General features: G+C 36.8%; 1 protein-coding gene across 2 annotated transcripts in view; it reads left to right on the top strand.

The window, feature by feature from the left end:
• Positions 1-23,710, top strand: part of PDGFC (platelet derived growth factor C) — a 134,411-nt gene that overhangs the window by 64,446 nt on the left and 46,255 nt on the right. For both annotated transcript variants that reach the window (XM_063337036.1, XM_063337035.1), the window contains one exon: positions 14,595-14,790. In XM_063337036.1, coding sequence (XP_063193106.1) covers positions 14,595-14,790 — 196 coding nt within the window. The remainder of the gene's footprint in view (positions 1-14,594; positions 14,791-23,710) is intronic.

The following is a 23,710-nucleotide window of genomic DNA, read 5'->3' as shown; positions in this document are numbered from 1 at the left end:
CCTGCAGCTGGTCTTCAAAGGTATCAGAAACAGTTTCTGCTCTCCTCTTCCAATTTGGGAAAACAAGAATCTTCCAGAGGCAAATCTGCATTCCCGTGAGCTGAGTGTGTGATCACTTTAGCCTTCATCAGATTTGGCCTATTTCAAAATGAGATGATGACTTATTTTGTTGTTGTTCTTTTTAATTATTTTCTCACTTTCACTTGTGCTGTGAACTCCCTGGATCTTACGAGTAGATTTGATGTTACTTCCAGAAAAGCACTTAGTGGTAATTAGACATGCCATAAAAATTGAAAAGATTAGGATAAGATCCTGTTCCAAAAATACTTTTTTTTTTTTTTTTTTTTGTAAACCACAGAGTGAAATCTGAAAAGACTTTACAGACCACAGAGCTACTTCTGCTGAACTGTGAAGTAACAACTATTCTTAATTGATGGAAGAGCTTAAAGATTTTTTTTTTTTATCAGTTCTTCAATAAATGCCTGTATATGGATGCACGTAGCTTGTCTTTGCAGTGATGCAACTCATAATGCCTCCTGTTCTTCATCCGAGAATGTTTAAATAGTTTAGGTGAAAGTTCTGTACATAGGGATTTTTTTCTACTTTGTAGATTCTAATAAAAAAACATCAGTTCTTTGTGTATCAGCATGTATATCCCACTGCAGCATAGTCCATAAAGGGTTAGTCTAATTACTTTTAATAGAGACCTAACTCCAGTTCTCTCTGAAATAATGTTTTGGTGGAAATGGGATTTGAAACCAGAGTCTGAGTAAAGTTAGTTCCATATGAAGCAAAATATATCTGTTAGCAAGCCTGTATTTACTAGCTTTAAAAGAGAAGTCCTGTTTTAAAGTTAAATATGTTTTTTCCTCCCTTGTGATCCAGCCTTTCTTCTTTTAACAGTGACACCTCAACTTAAAGGTTATTTTGAAAACTTTTCTCATTACAGAGGAACCCTTGCAGTGAAACTAACCATTTCAGTGACATTTAGTTCTATGTAAATAGGCAATACCATAAAATACCAATCCTCCTCCTCTTTCTCCTTTTCACTCCCTTATGCCCTAAGGCTTGCTGAAGACCTACACCTAAGTGAGGTGAACTTAAGATGTTCAGAGACAATTTTTAGATACAGAGACCTTGCTTGAATTTCAAATTTTTTTTTAGCATCCTCAGGGAAATTACGTGTAATGCCCATGTTTTAAAATAATCTTCTGAGAGAATAATGTTGTCAGAAGCTAACTTCATCATTCTGTCACTACATGAGCAAACTGTTAATTTAAATTGCAACCATCAATTATTAAAATGTATTAAAAAAAAAAAGAAAATAATTAAAACAACAAGAATCCCTCCCACCCCCCAAAAAAATGCACAACCATGTTCTCAGTTGATTTTTGCTCAAGAATCTTTGCTTTCTTATTCAGCATCAGAGTGCAGGCAGTCAACATTTGGCATCCAGCACTTCATATTTCTTTGCAGCAGTGAGACTTTGATGTGCAGATAACACTTTACCTGCGGCATATTAAAATCTTAACTTCAAGCCTTCAATTTCAAACAGCTGTTACTGCACTTTGGACCTTTTTTTTTTTAATTGTGCAAGATTTTCATAAACTAGACTTCAGCTAAGGTGCCTAGAAATAAGAAGATAAGATTAACTTGTCTAGAAATTTCAATGAGCACCGAATTAATAAATTCAGATTTGTCTTAGGTATTCTCAGTATATAGAGTTCTTCGTGCAATGCTATGGTGGACTAAGTAAACAAAATTATGGACCATCAAAGTTTGTAGACTGATATTATTGAAATTCTACAGAGGGAAACTGATTAGATATGAAAAATATTTACTTTCTTCTTCAGCCATCATGTACTTGAGATATGCACGTTTAGCTATTGTAGACCGTTTATCACCAAGTGATTCAAATGCCCCATTAATTGTGGTACTGGATTAGATTATGCGTAAATTAATTGTTTTGTTCATTCTAATTTACATGAGAGCATAAGCTTGAGGGCTTGATGCTCCTGTCTTGTTTGTTTTGCAACTGAATTACCAGCTTCACCTACTGGTGTTGAAACGGTTGATAAATGCCTCATGTTTGGAACACATTGGAATTCTTAGGCATAAAATTATAAATGCAATGTGCATCAAGATGTGGTTATTTAGAAAAGCTGTTCTCTTCTGTATAGTAAGAGAAAGTATCTGCTGCTATGCCCTAGAAAAAAGCAGCGCCTTAATATAAGGCACAATTTCAATTCATTGAAATTGCTACGGTTTCCTTCTATTTTAAAGTATACAGTTCTCTTTTACAATTACAGCATAGGGATCAACACTCAAGTCATTCTATAGTGATTGCAGGGCAAAATCCTTTTAATTTTACCTGTTTTATTCCTGGGATTTAATTTCTTCCTTACCTCGAGACTCATGCGATGTAATGTGAACTTTGAACTCAACTTATCCAAACTACAGTTAACAAATGTAGTTCTGTGCCTGTGTAATTAATAGTTCCACCTCCCACCTCAAGGGGTTCTAGTGAGGATATAGACTCAACCATAACAGGCATCCAAAACACCTTCTGAAAATGTGTGAAGAGACTGGAAAATGGTTTTAGTCAAATATCTTGACCTACCATACAGTTGGCCTAGGATAAATTATCGGTGAAGCAATTCTTATTTACTGGTGGACAGAAGGGCTTCCAATATCCATACTGGGCAAGAGGGCACTACTAAGGTGTGTCACGATTTGTTCTACTACTGAATCTTAACCAGAGCCATGTTGTCTAAACTGAAGCCAGTCCCCTAAGGGCAGTCATCAAGCTGTGCTACTGAGACTGAGGGTCTGATTTCATTTTATAGTTTTTACTTGCTCTCCAGAAGTGCAGGGAAATTGTGCAAAATGCATTTTAACCATTGATTTCTTCCAACCCTCCCATATGCCTATTTATGATTTCCAAAGAATTTGAAGAATGTGGAAGAATGTTATGGATGGTTCGTCAAAAGTTAAAGTTTAAAAAAAGGTAAAGTGACAGATCTGTCTGAGTACTGATTTTTTTTTACTTAAACATGATCCTGAGTAACACTGAGGATAAGACTGTTGTGGAAAGCAGCATACCTGGTTTGCTGGATTTCACACTGAACAATAGCTTTTCATGTGATGCTGTGATTGAACAAATTATGTTAAAGGAACACATCTCTGTTACAGCACTGCCAAGACCCTTGGGAACATCACAGGGAGTTCCCTTGCGTAGTTTTAGAAAGGTTGACAAATCAGAAACATATCTGAAAATAGGGATATTGGAATGACAGAACAGTTTCAAACCTCACTTCTTATTTTACAACTGTAGAGCTTTTTCAGATGATCCCATGTAAGACTTCTTGATCATGGGTTAAATGTAACTCTATAAGAAGATTTTTATATTAAAGATAGGCAAAAAAAGATGTCGGAACGTCTAGTGATAAAAGCTTGAGCTTCATGTGTGAAATAAGTAATGAATTATATGTGAATAAATAAATCCTCAGTTAACATGGGAAATAAGGTGAACAATGGCAGCACTGGGGAATGAAGCCTAAATCAGGATACCAATAGGTTTCTGAAGATCACATTGTGGTGTAAGTTGTGACTCTGATGGTCCTCGGAGCTCTGCTGTTAGCCCTCCTCAAGGACACCTGCTATACTAGATTAGCAAAAGGGTCTTTTGGAAGCGGTTTTACTTAACATAGGCTGCTATATTGCACATGCTGTGGGAAGTAGGTCTCTTATGGCTGGTCTAGTATGCCTTCATGGTCTGTCTTTGGAAAAATAGAAAAGTCAGAGTACAGTATAAAGGTAAATTGTCTGCAAATGTGAGAAAATTGTCCGTCTGACTTCCATGAAGTCCCTGATGTGAATAAAGGCTGAAAGATCAGGTGGGCTTATACCACTTGCAATCAACTGAAAATGGCATTTATTTTACTTCTCTAAAGTTAGACAGAATGGCAAGAGTTCTCTCCCTGAAGTTAGAGATTTTATCCTGTCCTAAGAAAATTCTCATCAGATATTCTAAATATTGATTGCTTGTCATTGTGGTCTGTCTATAAAAGATATCGTTGTTGTTTATGTACACGTGAGTTCAATAACCAGCAGGATCAGAGATGCATGTTAACAGAAGGAGTTGTAAAAAGTATTATTCCTCCATATGGTGATTTTATACTGTACAAAACCTTTTCGTTTTCTCCTTGCAGAAAGACAGACTGTCTTTGGTAGCTGGACTCGTGCTTCCTTTCTGAATTGCTTCTAGAGAGGCAAATCCTCTTCTGGAAGAGTAATTTTCTGGAGTGTTGCACAATTTAATCTCCCATGCAAAGATACTAGAAATGAGTGTTTCAAGTTTGGTTTTATGCTGAGTTCTGTCTGCTTGAAGTTCTTCCAGTTCAATAACAATTGCATTGCATTCATGTCTGCAGATCAGTATTGATATTGCATGACCACTTTCTGCCAAATCATCTTCAAGAATAAAATTTTAATGAGATGAAGGCATTATATTCTTCCAAAAGTTTTGTTCTAGCAGGCTAACACCAGTTTAAATCTTTTTTTGCTTTAATGAATATTAAAGATGTAATGTTTTGGGGTTTTTTTTGTCTCTGAATTTGGAAGTGTAGTGTAGTGCAGTTCAGAAAACACGTAAACAGATGCCAAATAATTTCTTTATAGTACTTTCTTTGTTTCTCTTGTCTTTTTAACATAAGGATACACTGGAGATACATTTTCTATATATATAATGCAAACCTGAGGTTGGTTTAAGCAGGCTTTTGGAGTTTCCAGTAGGAGTATTATTTCTGTACCAAGAGTGTGGCACAAACTTTGTAGTTCACTTAGGACCCTCTGCATTTTTGGCAGTGAACTGAATGCTACATTGGGTTCATTGTTATAATTACTCTCGCTCTTTAGTTAAAACTAGCCCTACATGTGCTGCAGTCACACCTTCAATTGTAGTGTACAAAACCCTTAAATCTTCGGTTTTCGTTTACGTCTCCTCTAACACAACTTCATCACTGTAATTTTGTGACTAAAAAGGCTACAGTTATATTTTCATGTAGCTAAGCAGTAACGCTTTTCAAAGTTGTCTTGAGCAACACTTTCTTTTCAGAACTTAAAATATAACTGACAATCTTCATAAAAGTTTGAATTGGTATCATTATAGCGCTCTATGAAGAATTAAAAAATAAAATCCACACAAATAGCAAAACAATGGAAAAAGCAAAACAAAGCATTTCAGAACTGGTATTTTGAAAGATTAGGGTAGTGTTTTTATCTTTTTTTTTTCCTCTTGAAATGTGATCAAGACAGGATTATCTTTTTCATTCTGAATAATACCTAAAATGAGATGTAGCTGTTTAACACATACCGTATCCATAGAGTCTATTTATTCAGACTGAATTCCACAAGGACAACGGATAATCTTTTTCCCAAACGTTTGCTAGTATCTGCTCTTAACAAGTGCTCTACAATATAAACTGAAGGAACCATAAAGAAAAAGGGATAATAAAATTAAGCCTCGGTTGTCAACAAAGTCTGACTTAAGATCAAGAAGTGAAATTTTCAAATAGGTCAGATTATAAAGAATTTTTCTATAAAGGACACGAATCACAAGCATATGGGGAACCATAGCTAGTATTAGAAAATGTGATACAAGCAGGTTTTAGGAGATGGCATTGAAACTAACACTTTTAACTGAGATAAAAAGAGATCTGGGTTCATTTCATGGTTTTGTTGAAGTTATCTTCTTGCACTTGTAACCACTCTGTGCCATGCACAGCCTGGAAAATCAGGGTAATACTGCTCTGTTGCCTAGTCCCTTCCTACCTCGCTCGGTAAGTACAGTCTTTCATGACAGACTGACTGATACTATGTGGGCATGTGTGTGGTCTCTAGTACTAACAAAGCTAATTTTGGATGTAGCTTGTAAGTGCTGTTGTAATAAAATTGAAAACAAATTGGAAGTGCTGGGTTTGAGCATTTATATGTGACGTTTTTCACATTCACTTGAGTTCACCTTGTTGCCATAGATACTATTTTTAGTTACAATTTCTGTTGATGTTTGTTTACTTCTACGAATTTAGTTAACTTGTTTCAAAGCTTTGCTAAATCAGTTTCCTGTAGGAAAATAATAATTATGAAAAAAGGAGTACCTACTTTGGGTAGCAGAAGAATTGGAAAAACTACATATCTGAAAATACTCACTAACTTTTTCTACCCAAACACATTAGATTTTAAAAATACATTTTTTTTCTTTATAAATTAAATAAATAATTTTTTATCTCTCAGTAGGTATAAATATCTCCAGCTGGGCAACCTTTTTGCTGGTTTACAGTTCATTCCTGGTCTCTCTCAGCATTAAATCTTAGAGCATGTCTTCCAGACCATTTTAATCATGTGTTTGTTAAAATCTGGATAAGTAGCTTTCAAAAGCCTGTCCCTTTTCTGAGCTTCATTATCATTGAGGACTACTCGTTTTATCTGTTCATTATTAAATAAGACTGAACCTCCTGATGTTCTGGTCTTCTACAAGGTGCACCTGGAAAATGGATCTATTGATGTAATGTATAGTGTTACGCTCTGTTTCAGCTTTAACAGTTTTCAGTATCCACATCTTTTCTGTATAGAGGGACTTGAGAGTGCAGAGTATGTAAAACACTTCCCCCTTCTGCAGGGGAGGAGAAAATAGGATAGAGAAAACATCAAAAATATTATGTAGTAGGTTGATGCTCTGGAATATAGCAGAAAATAAAAATACTGAGAGAGGCCTTGTTCTGGGAAGATGAGTAAGTGGAAGGGGAGGGTTTTTTGTAAGAAGATGAGGAAGTCGTAATGACCTCATGCTGTTGATGGGTGAAGGTCAGGTATTTACTCTGATTATACCTATTGCCTGCCCTTGACCCTATTGATCATGGAGCTGTTTATTATCTGCCAATCCTTGAAAAGTCAGGGGGAGTGAGTCATCCAGAATGGTGTTTTTTTCCTTTTTTTCCCATTTCCTCTCCCCTCCTTTCTCTCTTTCTCTCCTCTCCTTTCCACTCTTTCTCCTTTCATCCCTCCCCTCTTAGGAATTAAAAAAATAGTTTGAGCAGTTACACATTTTGTTACAGCTTCTTGTCATCACAGTTCCAGATACTACTTGGGAATTTAGAGACCATATTGTAAATGTAAATGAATTATAAATCATTCAAAGTGAAGAAAAACAGGGTTATAAACAGCTGTTCTTTTGCTGTTCGTACAACAGGTACTTTTAGTTCTATCTCATTCACTCTGTCAGTGAACTTTGAATGATTCTTCTACTGTATCTAATACACTAATGGCATATAGGTGAGAGTCAAACACCTAGCTGTTATCCAAACCATATATGACTAATGAAAAATAGAGAAAATAACATTAAAAATAACTTGCAGAAAATAACATTAAAAGTTTGTGCATTTGTGATAACCTGATGTGCTTTCTTCTTGCTTACGAAGTACAGAGGTGGAATCAGATTAGTTTCTCAGTGTTTTATTCTGCCTGTGTTTGGCAAGGAGACTCTTTTATACCCAGTCTGTAATCTTTTAAATATGTGTGCTCTTACAGTTATTAATACTCTTGCATTTCTGTATAGCAGTGCACCTACAATTAATTCTGTTCTTACTGGAATGAACTACAATATAGTGCCTATAAAACTTCCACAGCACTTTCTGCTGCAAAGGTTGTATCTTTGCCTCTTCATTTGCATCTCCAGCACAACTCATGATTCTGGATTAATTCATTAAATATATAAATAGTTTTGGGTTGGGGGAAGAGGCCAGAATTTTCTTTCCTTAAGTGATGCCTTATCTGTCTGAGATGACTCAGGTCACTCAAGCTAGCAGTTTAATGGAAGAGGACAGAGATAGAGAGCAGTCCTTGACTAGAGTCTGCATGTTATGTGATGGCCACTTACCATATAATATTGTTATGAGGAAAAATTGAGGCAAAACAAATGTGAAAATATATTATCCAAAGGACCGGCTTGACATTTGTTTTATCTGTAAAAAAAAAGAAGGATGTTGCTATAACAAGTTTAACGGCTAATTGTCATATTGCAGGGCTTTTTGTTAATTTTTGAATGACAGGAATGTATATTTATAATATGAATATGCAACATAATAATAATCCTATTTTTGGGGGGAGTTATTGGCCCCTTACTGAAAAAAACAGATTATATTATTATCAGTCCATTATAAAATAATTATTCCAACAGCTTTATGTATTTAATATAGCTGGAATTCCTTTCATATTCAAGTCAGCAGGAGCTTTAATATTGATTCTAGTGCAGCCAAGACTTTACCTGTGGATGTTGGAATAAATGCTTATTGAAACGCTCTAGAATAATTAGATCTTAGAGCATGTGATGATAACACCAAAAAGTTACCTCATCTAACATTTAGCAAAAGGAATTCTTTACCTTGGCTAAAATGTAGTATTTACCTAGTTTTAAAAGATATTGAGAAGTTCAGGACCAAGACTGCCTTACAGAAGAGTTTAGTCTGAAAACAGATCTCAATAGAGGTTCCTTTTATTGTAAGAAGATTTACCATGCACAAAAACCCCTGTTTAATTGCCATCCTCTTTGAGCAGAAGCCAGAGTACGAGGCAAAGGACTGGCAGAATACTTGAAGGTTATAAAGCATAAACTTGTAAAGTAAAACTATAAACTCATTTTTGTTTCTTGATGCAATTTGCAATCAAAGAAGGTTTGTTAGTGTATGATTAGTCATGATTCTCTTCTGCAAGACGTTAAGTCATGCAGCTGTTTGGAAACTTTATTAAATCTGTTACTGTAGTTCCATGCTCTGTTCTCCAATGATGTCTCTTTCCTTTTCTTCCTTTTGTCCTTCCCTGTTGGGATAACTGCCAAAACTCAGGGTTACTGAAGATCAATTAGAAAGCTTTTGCTTCTCTGCTCACTTCATCTGCGTGCAGTCCTTCACATAATGTTCTTTAGATAGCTTCAGCAGAAAGACCTTTAGCCAGCAGTTAAACAGTGTATGATATTCAGTGCCTAAGGTAACAGTACAAGTTTGAACTCAAAATAGTAACTGGAGAAAAGAAGTAATAGGTTAAATTGTAGGATTTAGAAAAACAAACACAATCCTCTGTACATTCATCCTGAGTTGTGCGAACTGGAATTTTTTTATATGCCTTTTCAAGTGTGTGAGGTAAGCATCTGTCAGAGGAAGGAGTAATCTGAACAAGATGTGATATTTCTCCTACACATTTCTAATTTGCTACTTTACATCTGTATAATACTTTATACGTTTGTATTTGTTACACTTGCTCATTTAGGTAATAAGTACCAGTGTAAATTAGCAGATTTCTAGTTAGAAGTTGAATTTATCATGTTGTGATAGTTGACAGGTCATGTGTGTATATTATATACGTGTGTGTCTATATTACCAGTCTGTGCACTTCTCTCTGTATTTTTTTCTTCCTAACACCTGAAGAATCATGTCAAGATTTCAAACAGGTAGCTGTATCCAAGCATAGAAGCTACTCAAAATAGAAAATCCACAGAAGGCTAGATGTATCTCAGAGATTTAACCCAGAAAAGCCACAAACCATACCACTTAGGAAAGCTATTTTAGGAGAGCGATAAAGCAAGCCTGTATGAAATTTTCTTTGGTCACTACTCGAAAAAGTGATGATGAAAACAAACCATGCGTGCTTCAAAAGTATTTCTTGTGGTACTTGAGACATAATGATTTGGGAGAACAGACTGCTTGTTAGGTAGGTTGAAAACTGGCTGTGCTGCCAAGCTTGAAGGGTCAGCATCTAGTTGGTGGCAGGCAGTGAGTGGAGGAAGAGGAAGCTAGGCTTGATTATTCTGGGGAAGAAAGCTATGGGGCAGTCTAATAGCAGGCCCCCACTTGCCTGAAGAGCAGTTGCAAGGGTGACCAAGTTAAACTCTTCCTGGTAGTGACACAGAGTATAAACACCAAACAAACCCTGAAACCCCCCATGGCTAAAAATTGCAGCTTGAGATATTCAGATTGGACATTAGGAAAATCATCTTACCTAGGGAGTAGTACAGCACTGGAACAGGTTATCCCAAGGCCCTATGGAGTTTCCATCTTGGGGGGGTTTTGAAAATAGAAAATGCCAACCTTCAAATGGGTGACTTGCCGTGGTGTGAGCAGGGATAGTAACCTAGAGCAGGAGCTGGGACTGGAGGTCTCCAGAGGTCCCTTCAAAGCAGCATTTCTGTGATTTTGAGTGGCTTTGCTCTGATATGCACTTCACATGCAAACAATATCAAACAGAGCTATTTGTCTCCAATTTTCTGCTGGTAACAGACCATTTTCCAGCTTTACCGTTGTACCCAGCAGAAGAGTCAAATTTCATTTTGACTGTTACATTCAGATAATAGCTAAGAAGTGCCTGGAGGCAACTGAACCAGAGACAGAGGACAGAAAGAGGTACCTCTGTATGCCTTGAGTTACTACTTTTGAAAGTAGGCTTGCTGCTTTTTGAAAGTTTGGTAGAGGATAGAAATGGCATGTTATGTTACTTTTCAAAGAATTTCTTCTACAAAGTCTTGGTTTCTGTACATATGTGGAGTGTTGTAAAAATTATGTGGGAATGCTGTCAGGAAATCCTTCTGATTACTTTAATTAAAAAAACCTGCTTCCCTCTGAAGTTCTGTGGTAAGAAACAAGTAGTTACTGTCATCTTTTGTTTCTGAGTTTTAAAGCAGAGGACTCACACATACTGCAACATTACTGTGTATCTGAAAAAGCTCTGATATTAATTAGAGTTGAAACTTTTCTTGTGTTTGAATATGGCCTTTTTTTTTTTTTTTTTTTTTAAAGCAGTGATAGCCACAAGTGAGCTAATGCTGTTTCTGAAGGCCTAAAAGTTGATTTTCATAGTTATGGGCTATTGAATGAAATACACCAAATAATATCTTAACAGTGCATGATTAGCAGTACTCTCATCTTGTCCTGTTGTGAAATTAGTGTAGACTTAGGAAAAAGTTTTAAAACAACAATTTTACCAGTACTATGTGATCTCTTAAGTGAATTGGCCCTTATGTGAATCTCTGCCAAGGTCATTGCTCCACCCGCGGTGCTCCTGTCTTCTTCTGCGGCTCCTCGTCTGTCTCCTGAGCTCTATGTGATTTACCTAAGTTTTACCCGTGACCCTCACTAAAAAGCAGTGATTATGATGTACTAAGAAAGAGGTATTTGCTATATTTAAAAAGTGTCAGCACTGATCTCTCTGAAATGTGTTGTGCCCATGGGGGAAGAGACCTACTTTGAAGTAGGCAGGAATGAGCTTGTCTAGTCGGTGGGTTTAATTTCAGTTTACAGTGGCATCTGCTGATCTGTTTGGTGATACCGTGTTTTTTCATCTGCATTACCATGTCGGTGGAAGGGTTAGGCACTGCCGTGCTTTCAGAATGCCTGGAATCTTGTAATTTTCAGGGGCAGACTTTCTACATTGATAGATATATAAATCTGGTGATAGCATCTTGTACCACATCAAAGACAACTGCGGCGACTCATTCTTCAACTTCAGGCTCTGTTAAGTGCACGCTGTCCTTTCCTAATCAGCGTAACCGTGTCATATCCCTGGGTCAGCTTAGGGATTTTTCCCATCTAGTGTGCCCCGTTTCCAGAACTTACTCCTGCAGGTGATCTCAGTTGCCCATCTTTTGATGAAGCTTTTTACTGAAGATGCAAATACGTTGTTTTCGTCCTTGTCTGTCCCCATTTCCCTTGTGTGGTATTGTTGCCCCCTGGCTGAGATGGTTCCTTGCCTGCCTCAGTCCTTGTCTAAACTGATTCTTCAGCGTTGTTCAATGCTGTCTGTACAGTAATAATCTTCCCTTTTTTTTTTTTTTGTCTTTTTTGGAGGGGGTGGGGGAGAGGATGGTTGTTACTAGAAAGGCAGATAGATCAATGCAGCAATGTATATAGCTTTGGAGTTATACAGTTGACCGCTGTAAATCTGACTGAACTTGTTACTCCCTTTTAAGTGTTGCTTAGACTGATTTATCCCTAAAATAAAGCCAGGAATTGCAAAGTCATTCCACAAAGAATAGAGGCTGTAGTCTCATCTTAGCTGCGTTCAGGTAGCTGTGCTCTTCACACAAATTCTTCAAAAGAAATGTTCAGAACATGCATGACCTTAGTAGGAAAAGGCTAGCTTTTTGTGGTACAATGGTACGATTTATGTAGAATGGATAAAAAGGAATATTGCAGCTTATCTGAAGATAAATAACAAGCGTCATTCTCCAGTGACAGCGATTACTTGCCTTTGTAGTCATACAAAGTAATTCTTTTGTAAGAGAAGAAATTCCACTGTGCGAGAGCAAATATTTGAAATGGAGCAAGCGTTGTGAGTGGGAATTTGATATGTTCACGGAACACTGTGTGCTAAAGTAGATAGATATTTTTCCTTTACAAATGGAGGAGCTGAAGATGCCGCAACTTCTGTTCACTAAATTGCCATATGCCTTTTCTTTCCTTTGCCCCTTTATAGTGACTTCCCATTTGATATGCCTGAGCTATTTACAGTCTTTACTTGCTGTTGCTATCATTGTCCTGATGATACAAAAGGAAACACTTTCTTAATGTGCTGTGAAATATAACGTGGTTTGTAATCCTGTGTGTGCTTTGAAAGACAAAATGAACCACTGACTGTAGTGTCATCAGACACCACATGTTGTTTGTCTGAAATGGTGGTCCTTTGCATACTTTGGAAATAGCACTCTGGTGTACTAATCTCTGGGAAAGTCATTTTTATTATTGTTGGCTCCTGTGTGTAGCATGCAGCTCTCAGCTGACATACTATACATTATAGAAAAATGCCTGTGACTCAGCTAACAAAAGCCCAATGAAGTATCTAAATTAGGAATCTGTTTCGTGTGCCTTTTTTGTGCTTTTCTACTTATTACTGCATGCTGTCCTGTCTTATTTGTACACAAGACAGTCAGTCCTCTGCAAGGCAAGACCACACTCTCTCAGTTTTATAAAAGCAGCAATTCCACTTAAAATTTACCATCTTGGTACCACAAGTAGAAGGCACCAGTCCACCAGAATAGAACACAAATTCTGTCAGACTTTAAATTACATTTAAGTATAGATTAATTCTTTCACAATAGCAATGCTGTTTCTATGCCCTTCTTTTCTTGCAGTACGTTCATTTAACTGTCAGCCTTCACATTTAGTTATAATAAGGTACAATTTTTGCAGTGTATGTTTTCATTGTAGACTGAATTGTATGTCTTACATAGCTTCAAATGAATCTTCATCATAATGTTGATTATAAACCAATCAGAAAAATAAAAAGTACCTAATGGCAAGAGACAATGAATAGCTGAAAACAAAATAATATTAACAACTATTTAATACAAAACTACAAGCTTGTTTTGTGACTAGAGTTATTAATAGGTAACTCTGAGAATTCCTGTGATTTACTGACTGAAATGTCAAACCTGACTGTGTACAGTTTTTTTAGAAAAAGCTAAAGACAGCTATAGCATAAGGAGGGGTTTTTCATTTGATGGAGTTAAATTTTGCAGTTTAGAGATCTCGTCATTTTACATCAAAATGCTAAAATGTATCCAGATTAGGTCAGTGCCTGTTTGGGGGGCTAGATACCCCATATGAGCTGATTCCAGTTGCTGAATGTGAATTCCTGTGAATATTGGGCACCAGAGAATGAGATTTGTTTAGTTACTGTGAAGAGAGTTGTTGGGGCTCTGAAAGGCACGGTAGCTGCTCACCAAAGGAGTCCTTTCCTTTTGGTAACTTCTTGCAGTTATAAATTCATAATCTGACGAGGTCTTTTCAGTAGTTTCAGTGTTACTATGTGCTTTAAAAATCAAATGTAGTTGGCTTATTTCTTTGGAATTCATTTGATGCCGCATTGTAAAACACTCATTAACTTTTACGTGTGCTTAGTCTAACAATGCTACGAAGAATTTTGAGGAATGCCCTCAATTGAGGCTTGTCAGTAAATGCCTAATTTCTTACCCTTGGTGACTTTTGCAAGCATGAGCCAGTTTCATTTCTGTATCGGGATAACTTTGCTCTGATACAGCCATCAGGAAGGATGCAGCCATCAAAATCCTTATCACTGGACTCCATAAATGTAGGACAGTCTCCTTTAACAAGAAACGAATTTAAACCATCCCTTCTATGGTAGGTGCGAGCAGACCTCTCCTTGTGCCCTCCTGCGACTTCTGTGCACTCTCCAGTAATAAAGAACTGAAACCATCAGCAGGAGGCACCATGTAGTCGCTTGGCTGCTGGGCTTCTGTGAGGAGTCCAGTCTTGCATTCAAGTTTTTGCAGTCACATTTCTCTTATCTCCACTTGAACTTCTCTTCTGCTTTCTGAACAGCAGTTGAGGGTTGGGTTTGAATAACTTTTGGCCAGCAAAGTAATACTTACCACTTTTGGGTGGTTGTTAGATCTTCCAAGCAGAAATGCCTTGCAAGATGAAGAAAAGCAAACAAAACAAGAGTGTCTTTATCTGTGCATACTATACAAAATCTTTAGGAAAAAGAGAAGAAAGGAGTATTGATGCCTCTCTTTTCTCTCTTTACTATAGGCGTGCAGGATCCTCAGCATGAGAAGATAATTACTGTGACTACTAATGGAAGTATTCACAGCCCCAAGTTTCCGCACACATACCCACGTAATACGGTACTAGTGTGGAGATTAGTAGCAGTAGACGAAAATGTATGGATACAGCTTACTTTTGACGAGAGATTTGGGCTTGAGGACCCAGAAGATGACATTTGCAAGTAAGTTACTTTTCCTTTAACTAAGAAAATTCTGAAGGGGAGGTGTGTGGGATGGAACAAAAGGGTTGCTCAAGTTTTGCAAAAATGTGACACCTGCATATTTATAAAATGCATCTTTTAAATGATTAGTTTATGATTTTCTTTTGCAGTGCTAGAGAAGGATTTCATACTTGAAAGCTTTGGGGTCCCCCTATTTTCCTTCCGCATTCAGTATCTGGTCCACAGATACGTTGTGATACAAAACCATGAAATATTTAATATCTCTCTCTCAAATAAAAGTTTTGACAGCTGGAAAAATATTATTGACAGAACGTTAGAGGAATGAATGCCTAATTTTTACAGAGAAAATTTGGGTAAGCAAGTTTCCTGAAGTGGAATTCACAACACAAAGTACAACATCCCTGTTCAGAAAAACCCCCACCATACTGCACAATATTTTAATGGCCTTTAATGGTTAAGTTCTCAGTTTTCTATGAAAAACAGTACTTAGAGTATTACATTAATGGAAATTCCTTAATGATATTGTAATTTTCCCAACTTCAGTAAGTATTCTGCCTGGTCAATCACTGGCACAGGTTTCTGTAGGACCTATGGAGTCTGTATTTCCTTCCTATGATTTGCAGCCAAAGGCTTTGTAGATTGGGAGAAATACAGCTGTGACATAACTGGCATCAGGATGGACGTAGTTCTGAATCAAACCATCTAATTGATTATGTTTTGGGTATTTTGTGAGGCAGTAGGAGCTGACATTATATATGCTTCCTGTGGGTGGGTAAAAGGGGAGACTTCCTAAACTCGTATCCTGCATCTGTCTGCCATCATAGCAACACATCGTAAAAAAACCACAAGGTGTGAATAGTGGTATATTGTCTGAACTCTTTTCAGTAAATTATGTGACAGATAAAATATGTCATTTGAATGTCATATCTTCCTTTGATGTGTTCCTGGAGAGGTACTTCACACAAGATATTTTCTTTCAAGGTAGTTTTTTGTTATGGTGTGATTTTCTGTTTGGGGTTTTATTTTTGAGCACGTTGTGTATACACATTTGATTTAATTCTTGCTTTCAGTTTTTCTAATTAACTGACATTTGGTTGGTTTTATATCTTGAATCAACTGCTGATAACAAATTGTAATTTCTTAGAGGTTACTTTTGGACTTATCCTTAATTTGGGAGCTGAGGTTCATAACAGATGGACAGATATCTTGCTTTCATAATTCTGAAGGGAGTAATTGTCAAGGCCATGTCAAATATAATTAAAATACTGATTACCATAAACATATGTTTGCTCAGATGAGTGCACTCCCTTTGCACAAGAATTCTTTTCTTTAAATGAAAACTTAGCTTGCTTTTTCTTTTCTTTGCATATGGCAGAGTGAAGTGGCAAGTGAAAGAAAATCCAGGTAGGGTGACTCATTCGTCCACTTGCAAAGAAAAAAGTAAGATAAGTTAAAATATTTTTAATATTATAACTAGAATAGTATTTTAATGGGAGTACATTTATTTTAAGTAAACAATGCGCTGAATACAAAAGTATTGGTCAAATTAAGAAAGAGTAATAAGTCACTCATAACCTTCACTCGGTTGTAATCTTATCGTGCTCATATTTGTGCAGGGATACCAGGAAGTTGTATGAATGCAATTCCTGATATGTGCACTTTTGAGGACACATTGGGCTTTTTGGCTTGGAAGATAAGAGCCTCAGAGAAAGTTATACTGTTGTTTTTAACCAAATTAAAACATATAGCTAGGGTTCGTATGAAATTTAAACTCAGTAACAAACTCAGTAAAGAAAGAGAAAGTGTACCTTGTTTGGTGTGAAGGGAGTATAAGTAATTGACAAGTTGAGGAAATGACTAAAACACAGAGAGTTTAACTGTGTAAAACAGGCCGTGTAAGATACCAGTTATCAGAGTGATATCTCTTTATAAGTAATGTCTTGTGTTTCTTATCTCTTATAGTTCCTAATAAAATTATTTAATCTTTTTTCCAGTACCTTCTGTAGAAAAGCTAAGGGATTTTATTGATTTCATCCCATGCTATTTGTTACTCCACTGTGTTTCTGCCATCTTGAAACACACAAATCAGTATTTTTGCTGTAGAGTACTCAACAGTTGTTGAGTTTATATGACAAAGGACAGAATAAAATATGACATGAAATTTAATATATTATAACTCTATACCTTACAGTGACCTGATCCTTTAATTCTGACCTATGACTGAAACTATTCAAAAACTGAAGCCCATTAGACTTTCTATGCAACAGTGTACAGTTTTTGCCAGGATATTTTTCTCCCCCCTAAATAGTATATGAGAGGATCTCATGAGTCACCTGCAGTGGTCATTGTCAGTTTTCAGTTCTTCTACCTGCTTCTTAAGCTGCATGTTCTGTGCAATGCCAGAGCTTTCTCCATCATTGCTGTAGGCTGTAATACCCTGCAGCAGCTTTTAAATCTCATCATAAGTTAAATATTGCTCCTACATAGGAGAAAAATAAAAGAAAACCATATCCAACTATATAAGAGTTTTTTGCTCTTAAATAGCTGGAAAACAATGGTAATGGTGAATAAGAAATGTCCCAGATGTATCCTGAAGGTATGGCAAGTTTTTGCCTGTATCTGGCCATCCACACTTGGATTTCTCCAAAGTCTGGTCTGACATTTCAAGCTGTTCTGTGAGGTCTTTTCATCTAGAGCAAGTATCACATTTTACAGATACATTGAAGGTACCAGCCTAGTCTCCACTTTAAATACTTACCTGAATTGGAATCAGAGTGATCTCGCATGGCATTTTTTCCCACTTCATTTTTACTTGCAATTCAACCTACAGTGCTTTACTAGGGTAGAGCATTTGCATTACAGCAAATTCTGTATTTATGACCAGCCATCCTGACCTAGCCTAACCTGGAACAGCATTAACACACATAGTCCTAATTGTTGTGCTAATTATCACCAGTCTCAATAAGGATTGCTGTGTTCTGTATGTTTTGGAAACAAACTTTAAAGTATATGGGCTTTAGAATACACTTCCGCATTTCCATTTTCCTGTATTTCTCCAGGTGATTTTTGTCCTGGTTTTTCAATTGTGATGTGCTTGAAATTTCTGCAATTTGTCTCTGCACTGCTTAAAATACAGCTAATGATTTATTTTGGTTTGATTTATTTTGATTTATTTTATTTCATTTTAGCAATAGCTCTAATTCCTCTGCACTGCATCCTTTCTCTGGGCAAAATGTTAAAAATCCCACTGAGTCCTCTCCAAAGTGAACACAAACTGCAATTTCTGTGAAAACTAGATCCATGCATGTATCCCAGAAGAACTTTAGGTTATTTGGTTGATAATATGGATATTTAATGCTCTGCAATATTGCAGGAATTTTGGCTTTGTACAATCTGTTTGATTTCAGTTGTGACTTGCAAAAGAAAAAGTTTATGAACAAAAAAATCCCCCAGCAAACCAAACAAACAAAAAGGGAGAAGTATGCAGACTGTCAGTGAATTTTCCCTACATAAAGGGAATTTCTATCTAAATGAGGCATAGTGGATTTACGTTCTGTATGTCCACCCTTTCTGATGAGGAAAAGAAGCAGCTTTTCTTCTGTTGATGTGATAGCTGATGTGACAAGTCATTATTTTCATGATGCTAGCCCCTCAACTCTGTTTCAGTCATGAGGCCGTTAGATTCTGTGCCTGACAGCTCCTATCATCAGGGAGATGCCATAACTTTCCTTGACCAGGAGGGACTGATTTTTGCTCAGTTGTTGCTTGTTGTCCAAAATTGTTGCTTTCTGTCTCTGAGAACATGCAGTGATAAAAGCTTTGGGATAAACTCCTCTGTGTCAGGAAGACACACATTTAGCTTCTTTTCAGGAAGAGCATGGATGCCGCAGTTGTCTTTAACAGGCAGTCTGATGTTGTGAGTAGGCTGTACTCTGGAGCGTTACAACGCAAGTCTGCAATAGGAAAAGAGAAAAAATGATCTTTCTTATGTTAGTAACCTGTGCCAAACTCTCTCTCTCCCTGTGCACAGAATGGCTCTAGTTGTACATCTCAGTGGTGGTTGCAGCTGTTCTTTCTAATCATCAGATGATTACAGCCTGTTTGACTTTTATTATATATGATAAAGCACAGAAATATGTCACAAATCCAAAGTGCAATTACTGTAGATAAGATGATAAGGATAAAACACATGAGTAAAAGAATGTGTAACCAACCAATAGTTGAATAATAGATGCCATTTGACCATAATCTTCATTTTAGGCTAGCTATACTCATTTTCGACTCTCTTCGGTCCTCCAATAATTTAAAGTATGAACTATAGTCTGTTTTGTGTGGGGTGGTTTTCTGGGGGGCTGGGGGGAGCTTTTAGCAGCTGCATATGTGAACCTGTTCATATAGTTATATAATTGAAGCATTTACCTATAAGGTTTTTGAAAGAATTCCCAAAGCTTGTCTTGTTAATATGTGCAGTATGTAGAACTTTTGCCTGAAGAAAATTAGTTAAGCTGAAGGCAGCTGTCAGTACTAACGTGGGGTAAAATCTATGTGAGTAGTACTGTGACCTTTTTTTTTTCTTCCTCACATCAGATTAAATACTTAATACTGGGAATGTTCTTCCTCTGACGGTTCTTGGGATGATGCTGTAAAATACAGAGCCACATGCATTAAATTTGCTACCTGCCTTTTCCTAATGTTTCTGTAAGCTACTTGCCTTCGCTTCAGATCTGTTGTGACTGAACTGTGCCCAAGCTGTTCCCTTCCATTCAGGGAACATCAAAGTTCTGTGGTAGAAATCGTAATCCAACCAGCTTCAACAGTCGTATGTGTTCCTAACGAATGTATCATTAGGAAATGGTTGACAAGGGTTAAAAAATCAAAAGATTTGGCTCAATCTGACAAGACTGAAACAAGTTATTAAGACAAAACATACAGATGCTGTCTTTATTGGATGTCTATGAAGAGGAAAATATTTGTTTCACTGTCTGTTTTTGAAAAATATTGCATTAAATGCACATCATGCAGTGATAAGTTATGGTAAACACAATAAAAAGGCTAAATATTTTGTTATGTAATTTGCTAAAGAGATCTTTCTGTGTGACATAAGACATAATAAGTAACTTATACCACGGGCAGCTTCATTTCTTGTAATTACTACAAATCTGTACATCTAGCATGTGGAGTAAAATATGGATGGATAACTGCAGCTCCTAAGTGCTTCAGTAAAAAAAAGGACAGGTATTTCACTTTTGTCTGGCCCCTTGTTATAGAAGTACCATACGGCATCAACAGGGTGCATGCATGAAAGAATTTCAGCATCTTTTTCTTCTAGATAAAGGAAATTTCCCTCACTTACCCCCCACCTGGGGAAAAAATAATATACTGTTTGCTTTGCCTTGAGTGCATTGTAGAGGCAAAGAACATACTAGTATCAAGCATAGATTCAGAAAAAAAAACCCGAAAAAACTCTTCACGTAAAGTAAGTATTAATTCTGGGGCTTTTAAGGACAGTGAGTTCCTCATCAAGGTCCAGTTCCCAAGAAAATTGTTTTCTGGACAACTGATGGGCTGTCCTTACTGTCAGACAGCCTTAAATGCTTCTTGTGGACTTGTGATTACAGAGGGTGAAGTTATCTCTTGGGTAAGTACAAAGTTCAAGTTGGCTTTGAATAACTGGAAAAAGACCTTTAAATGAACTCTGTATTTAAAGAGGAACTGGTGCAAACAATGTTCATGGCAACTCATGTCGCTAAGCAGCTGGACTGCTGGGATTTGCGTTGCTTTCTTCTTATTCCTCCCCCGCCCCCCAGCCTTCCTTCAGAAGATGGAGGGGTTACTGCTGCCACCTGTATTTGAAAATTCAGAAAACAGTGAGGAGTCCCCTGAAATTTCTAAGGCTTCAGATTGGAAAAAAAAAAAAAACGAACAGGCAGCACCAAAACCCACAGATTCTGAGAACAGAGATGAGTGTTATAGTGAAGACCAGTCCTTAAAGGTCTTTTCTTACATCCGTCACCTTTGAATTTCAGTGTGTTCAATTTTAGCCAGACATTTTTTATGAGATGCTACACATATAGAAGAGCTGGGCTCTGTTTAGATGACTCTGCGTATCAGTGATGCTTAAATGTATCTATCATCACTGGCTATACCTTCTTCAGCAAAAGTGACGTCATACTAAATTTAAAATTTATTATAGCTCAGTTCTGCGGGTCAGATCCATTTGGATAGGATTGATTCCATTAATATATGGAATTATAAAAAGCATATGAATGCTCATTCTTCAAACATAATTTCTTTTTTACGTCCCCCCCAATGCATAAATTACTTGTTAATCATTTTTATTCAAAGTCTGAGAAGGAGTCATATAATTTAAATGGCTGGGATGAGTTCTAGCATTCAAGTGCCTTAGATTAATAGAAATACTGATAGGAAAGAATTATTATGAAATAGCTAATTTAAGCTGAAGTCATTGGTATAGCGGTGACAGCAAGGTAGTGTTTTAGGAGCAGTGTGTAGAAAATGCCATAAAACTTGTGTTAAGGCAGCTGATGGAGTAGTTTCTTCTGGTGTTTGTGAGGTTGGTTTTTTTTGGTTTTGATTTTTAATTGTTCAACCCATTTCCAAGACAACTGAATAGTGATACCAGCTCAAGAGAGATTCAAATGCTGAATGGATTTAAATGGAGGATGAGTGGAGGATGGGGATCAAATTTTTAAGAATTTTTAGATTAGTTTCGGACCAGAGTCATAAAAGTTGTTCTTTTACATATAAAGAAAAAAAAGACTAAAACTACAAGAGTTATTTCTTTCATGTGAGTTGAGTTGTAACAACTCAATTATTTTAATATAATGAATGCAGAAGAGTCCAATAGACTTATGCATCTCGCTTTCCTATATTTTGAAGAAAAAATGGTTTTTCACATCAAAGAATTAACTGGATCTGTTTCCTTTCTATTATGATTTCATTGAATAAAAATGTCGTTCATTGTATTTTTTTTATTTTATTTTTTTGGGAAAGTTCTCTTTTTGGATTTTCTATGATTCCAGAAAAAAATAATTGTTTGATTACCAAATGGTTCAAACTCTAACTCATTGTTCAGCTGGTCCCATTCTGCTGGTGTAGCTACTGTCCATAGTTCACGCTGTGGCAGAGGTGTGTACTGTATCCAGAAGTATACACATTCCTTTGCATTCTCTACTGCTTATTGTAAATTGCTTAATACCATTCTCAGTTTTACAGTTTTGTAAATGTGACAAAGCAGATATCGCAGGCAGTAAAAGAAGATAAAAAATTAGAAAACCAAAATGCAGTGCAACTGTAACTGAGATTACTCTGTAACACACACTTCTTAAGTTTCTGCATATAGGGTTTATAACTGCAAAATTGTACTCCCTAACAAATCAGAGTACAACATGAGAAAGGGAAAGAGAAGGAGATGCTTCCCTGAGCAGAGCAGGAGGATACAATAGCCTACATGATGTGATCAGAAGGACATGTTCCACAATCTTGGGGGCTACCACTGCATTCTTGTCCACCCAATTTTCCCACCCTCACAGTAAATCCAACATTCATTTTTAGTATCCACTGTTATAAGGGAACACTATAATGGCTATTATTTCACAAGTAATTTAAAATCTATTTTCACAGTCCAGATGAGTGTTAGGAGAGTGATTGCTGATGAGTGAGCAGTTGACGTAATCCCTTACTCCTTTTTCACACCAGAGACTACACTTATTGACTTAAAAAACATATTAGGCTCCTTAAAATTCCTTCCTTGTCCTCCCAATCTTAAGCAAGCTGTTTCAATAAAGTAAACTATGTCCACAGTATCAAAATATTTTTGTAAACGGTCCTAATCCTAATTTATTGCTTCTAAAATTGTTTCATGTTACCATAGTTGTCTGTTTCTAATGGTGTAGACTGAAGTTGGTTTTTTGTTTTTGTTTTGTTTTGTTTTTTTAAAGTGAGTGTGGCACTGATGGGTCTTGCTTCTGTTTAGGGTACTCTGGGAATAGTTGATACTGACAACGTTCCCCTGCTCTTGCCCCACCACTTACTAGAAGACAGAAGTAAACCTGTATTATAAGTAGGCACAAAAACTCATGGTGAGACATCACCACCTGAGATCAGGAATGTAGACGGATCCTATAGCCACCTTGGCTTCTGGTGTGGCTCCCTTAAGTCCTGATGTCAAGAGAAACGCAAGTTGCAAAGGCAGGCCCAGCAGCATAATCTAAAGTTACCCTGTGTAATGTCTATATTTTCCAGTTTATACATAGCATGCGCTCCCTCCCTGATGTTTTCTGGTTACTGAAAGTCTAAGTACAGTTAAGCCCATAGGCTCACTGTCAGGCTTATAAGCAGCTTTCTCCTGTTTAATCATCAGGAATAGCAGGCATACCAACTGGCCTATTCCTAGATGGACAGTTGTGTTTCTTCACCTGTTACGCAGCTTTTCTTTTTTTTCTCTTCCTCCCCTTGTTTTCTTCCTTTCCCCTCTCCCTCTCACTATATGCTGCGGTCGCTTCTTCATGTGTATCATCAACATTTTAACAAAGTATGTTGTTCACGTGAAATTGCAGTTAGATCGCATTACCAGCAACTATTGCCGTTCAGGCAAATCGGTAACAGTCCTGTCTTGCATTTAATGCTGCTCCATTGGAATAAAGTAGAAGTGAAATGTAATGCAGTTTACATTAATCTGTTCTTATCTGATCATCAGGATATCTGAGAAGATGCATGTGCACGAGAAATCGCAAAAGGGAAGATTACTTATTATAAAAAAAGTTAGATGGTCATATGGGAGTTTCCTAGGGGTTTTATAAGGTAAAATAAATAGATCTTTTCCTTTTCTGACAGTAACACGAGAACAGGGAGACTAGTAAACTAGCAGCGATTATTAAGAAGTACTGTTTCAGACTAG

This window comes from Chroicocephalus ridibundus, chromosome 5, assembly GCF_963924245.1.
Source record: "Chroicocephalus ridibundus chromosome 5, bChrRid1.1, whole genome shotgun sequence".
NCBI lineage: Eukaryota > Metazoa > Chordata > Aves > Charadriiformes > Laridae > Chroicocephalus > Chroicocephalus ridibundus.
Note: the sequence above shows the minus strand (reverse complement) of the source record. Positions and strands in the feature narration are given on the sequence as shown.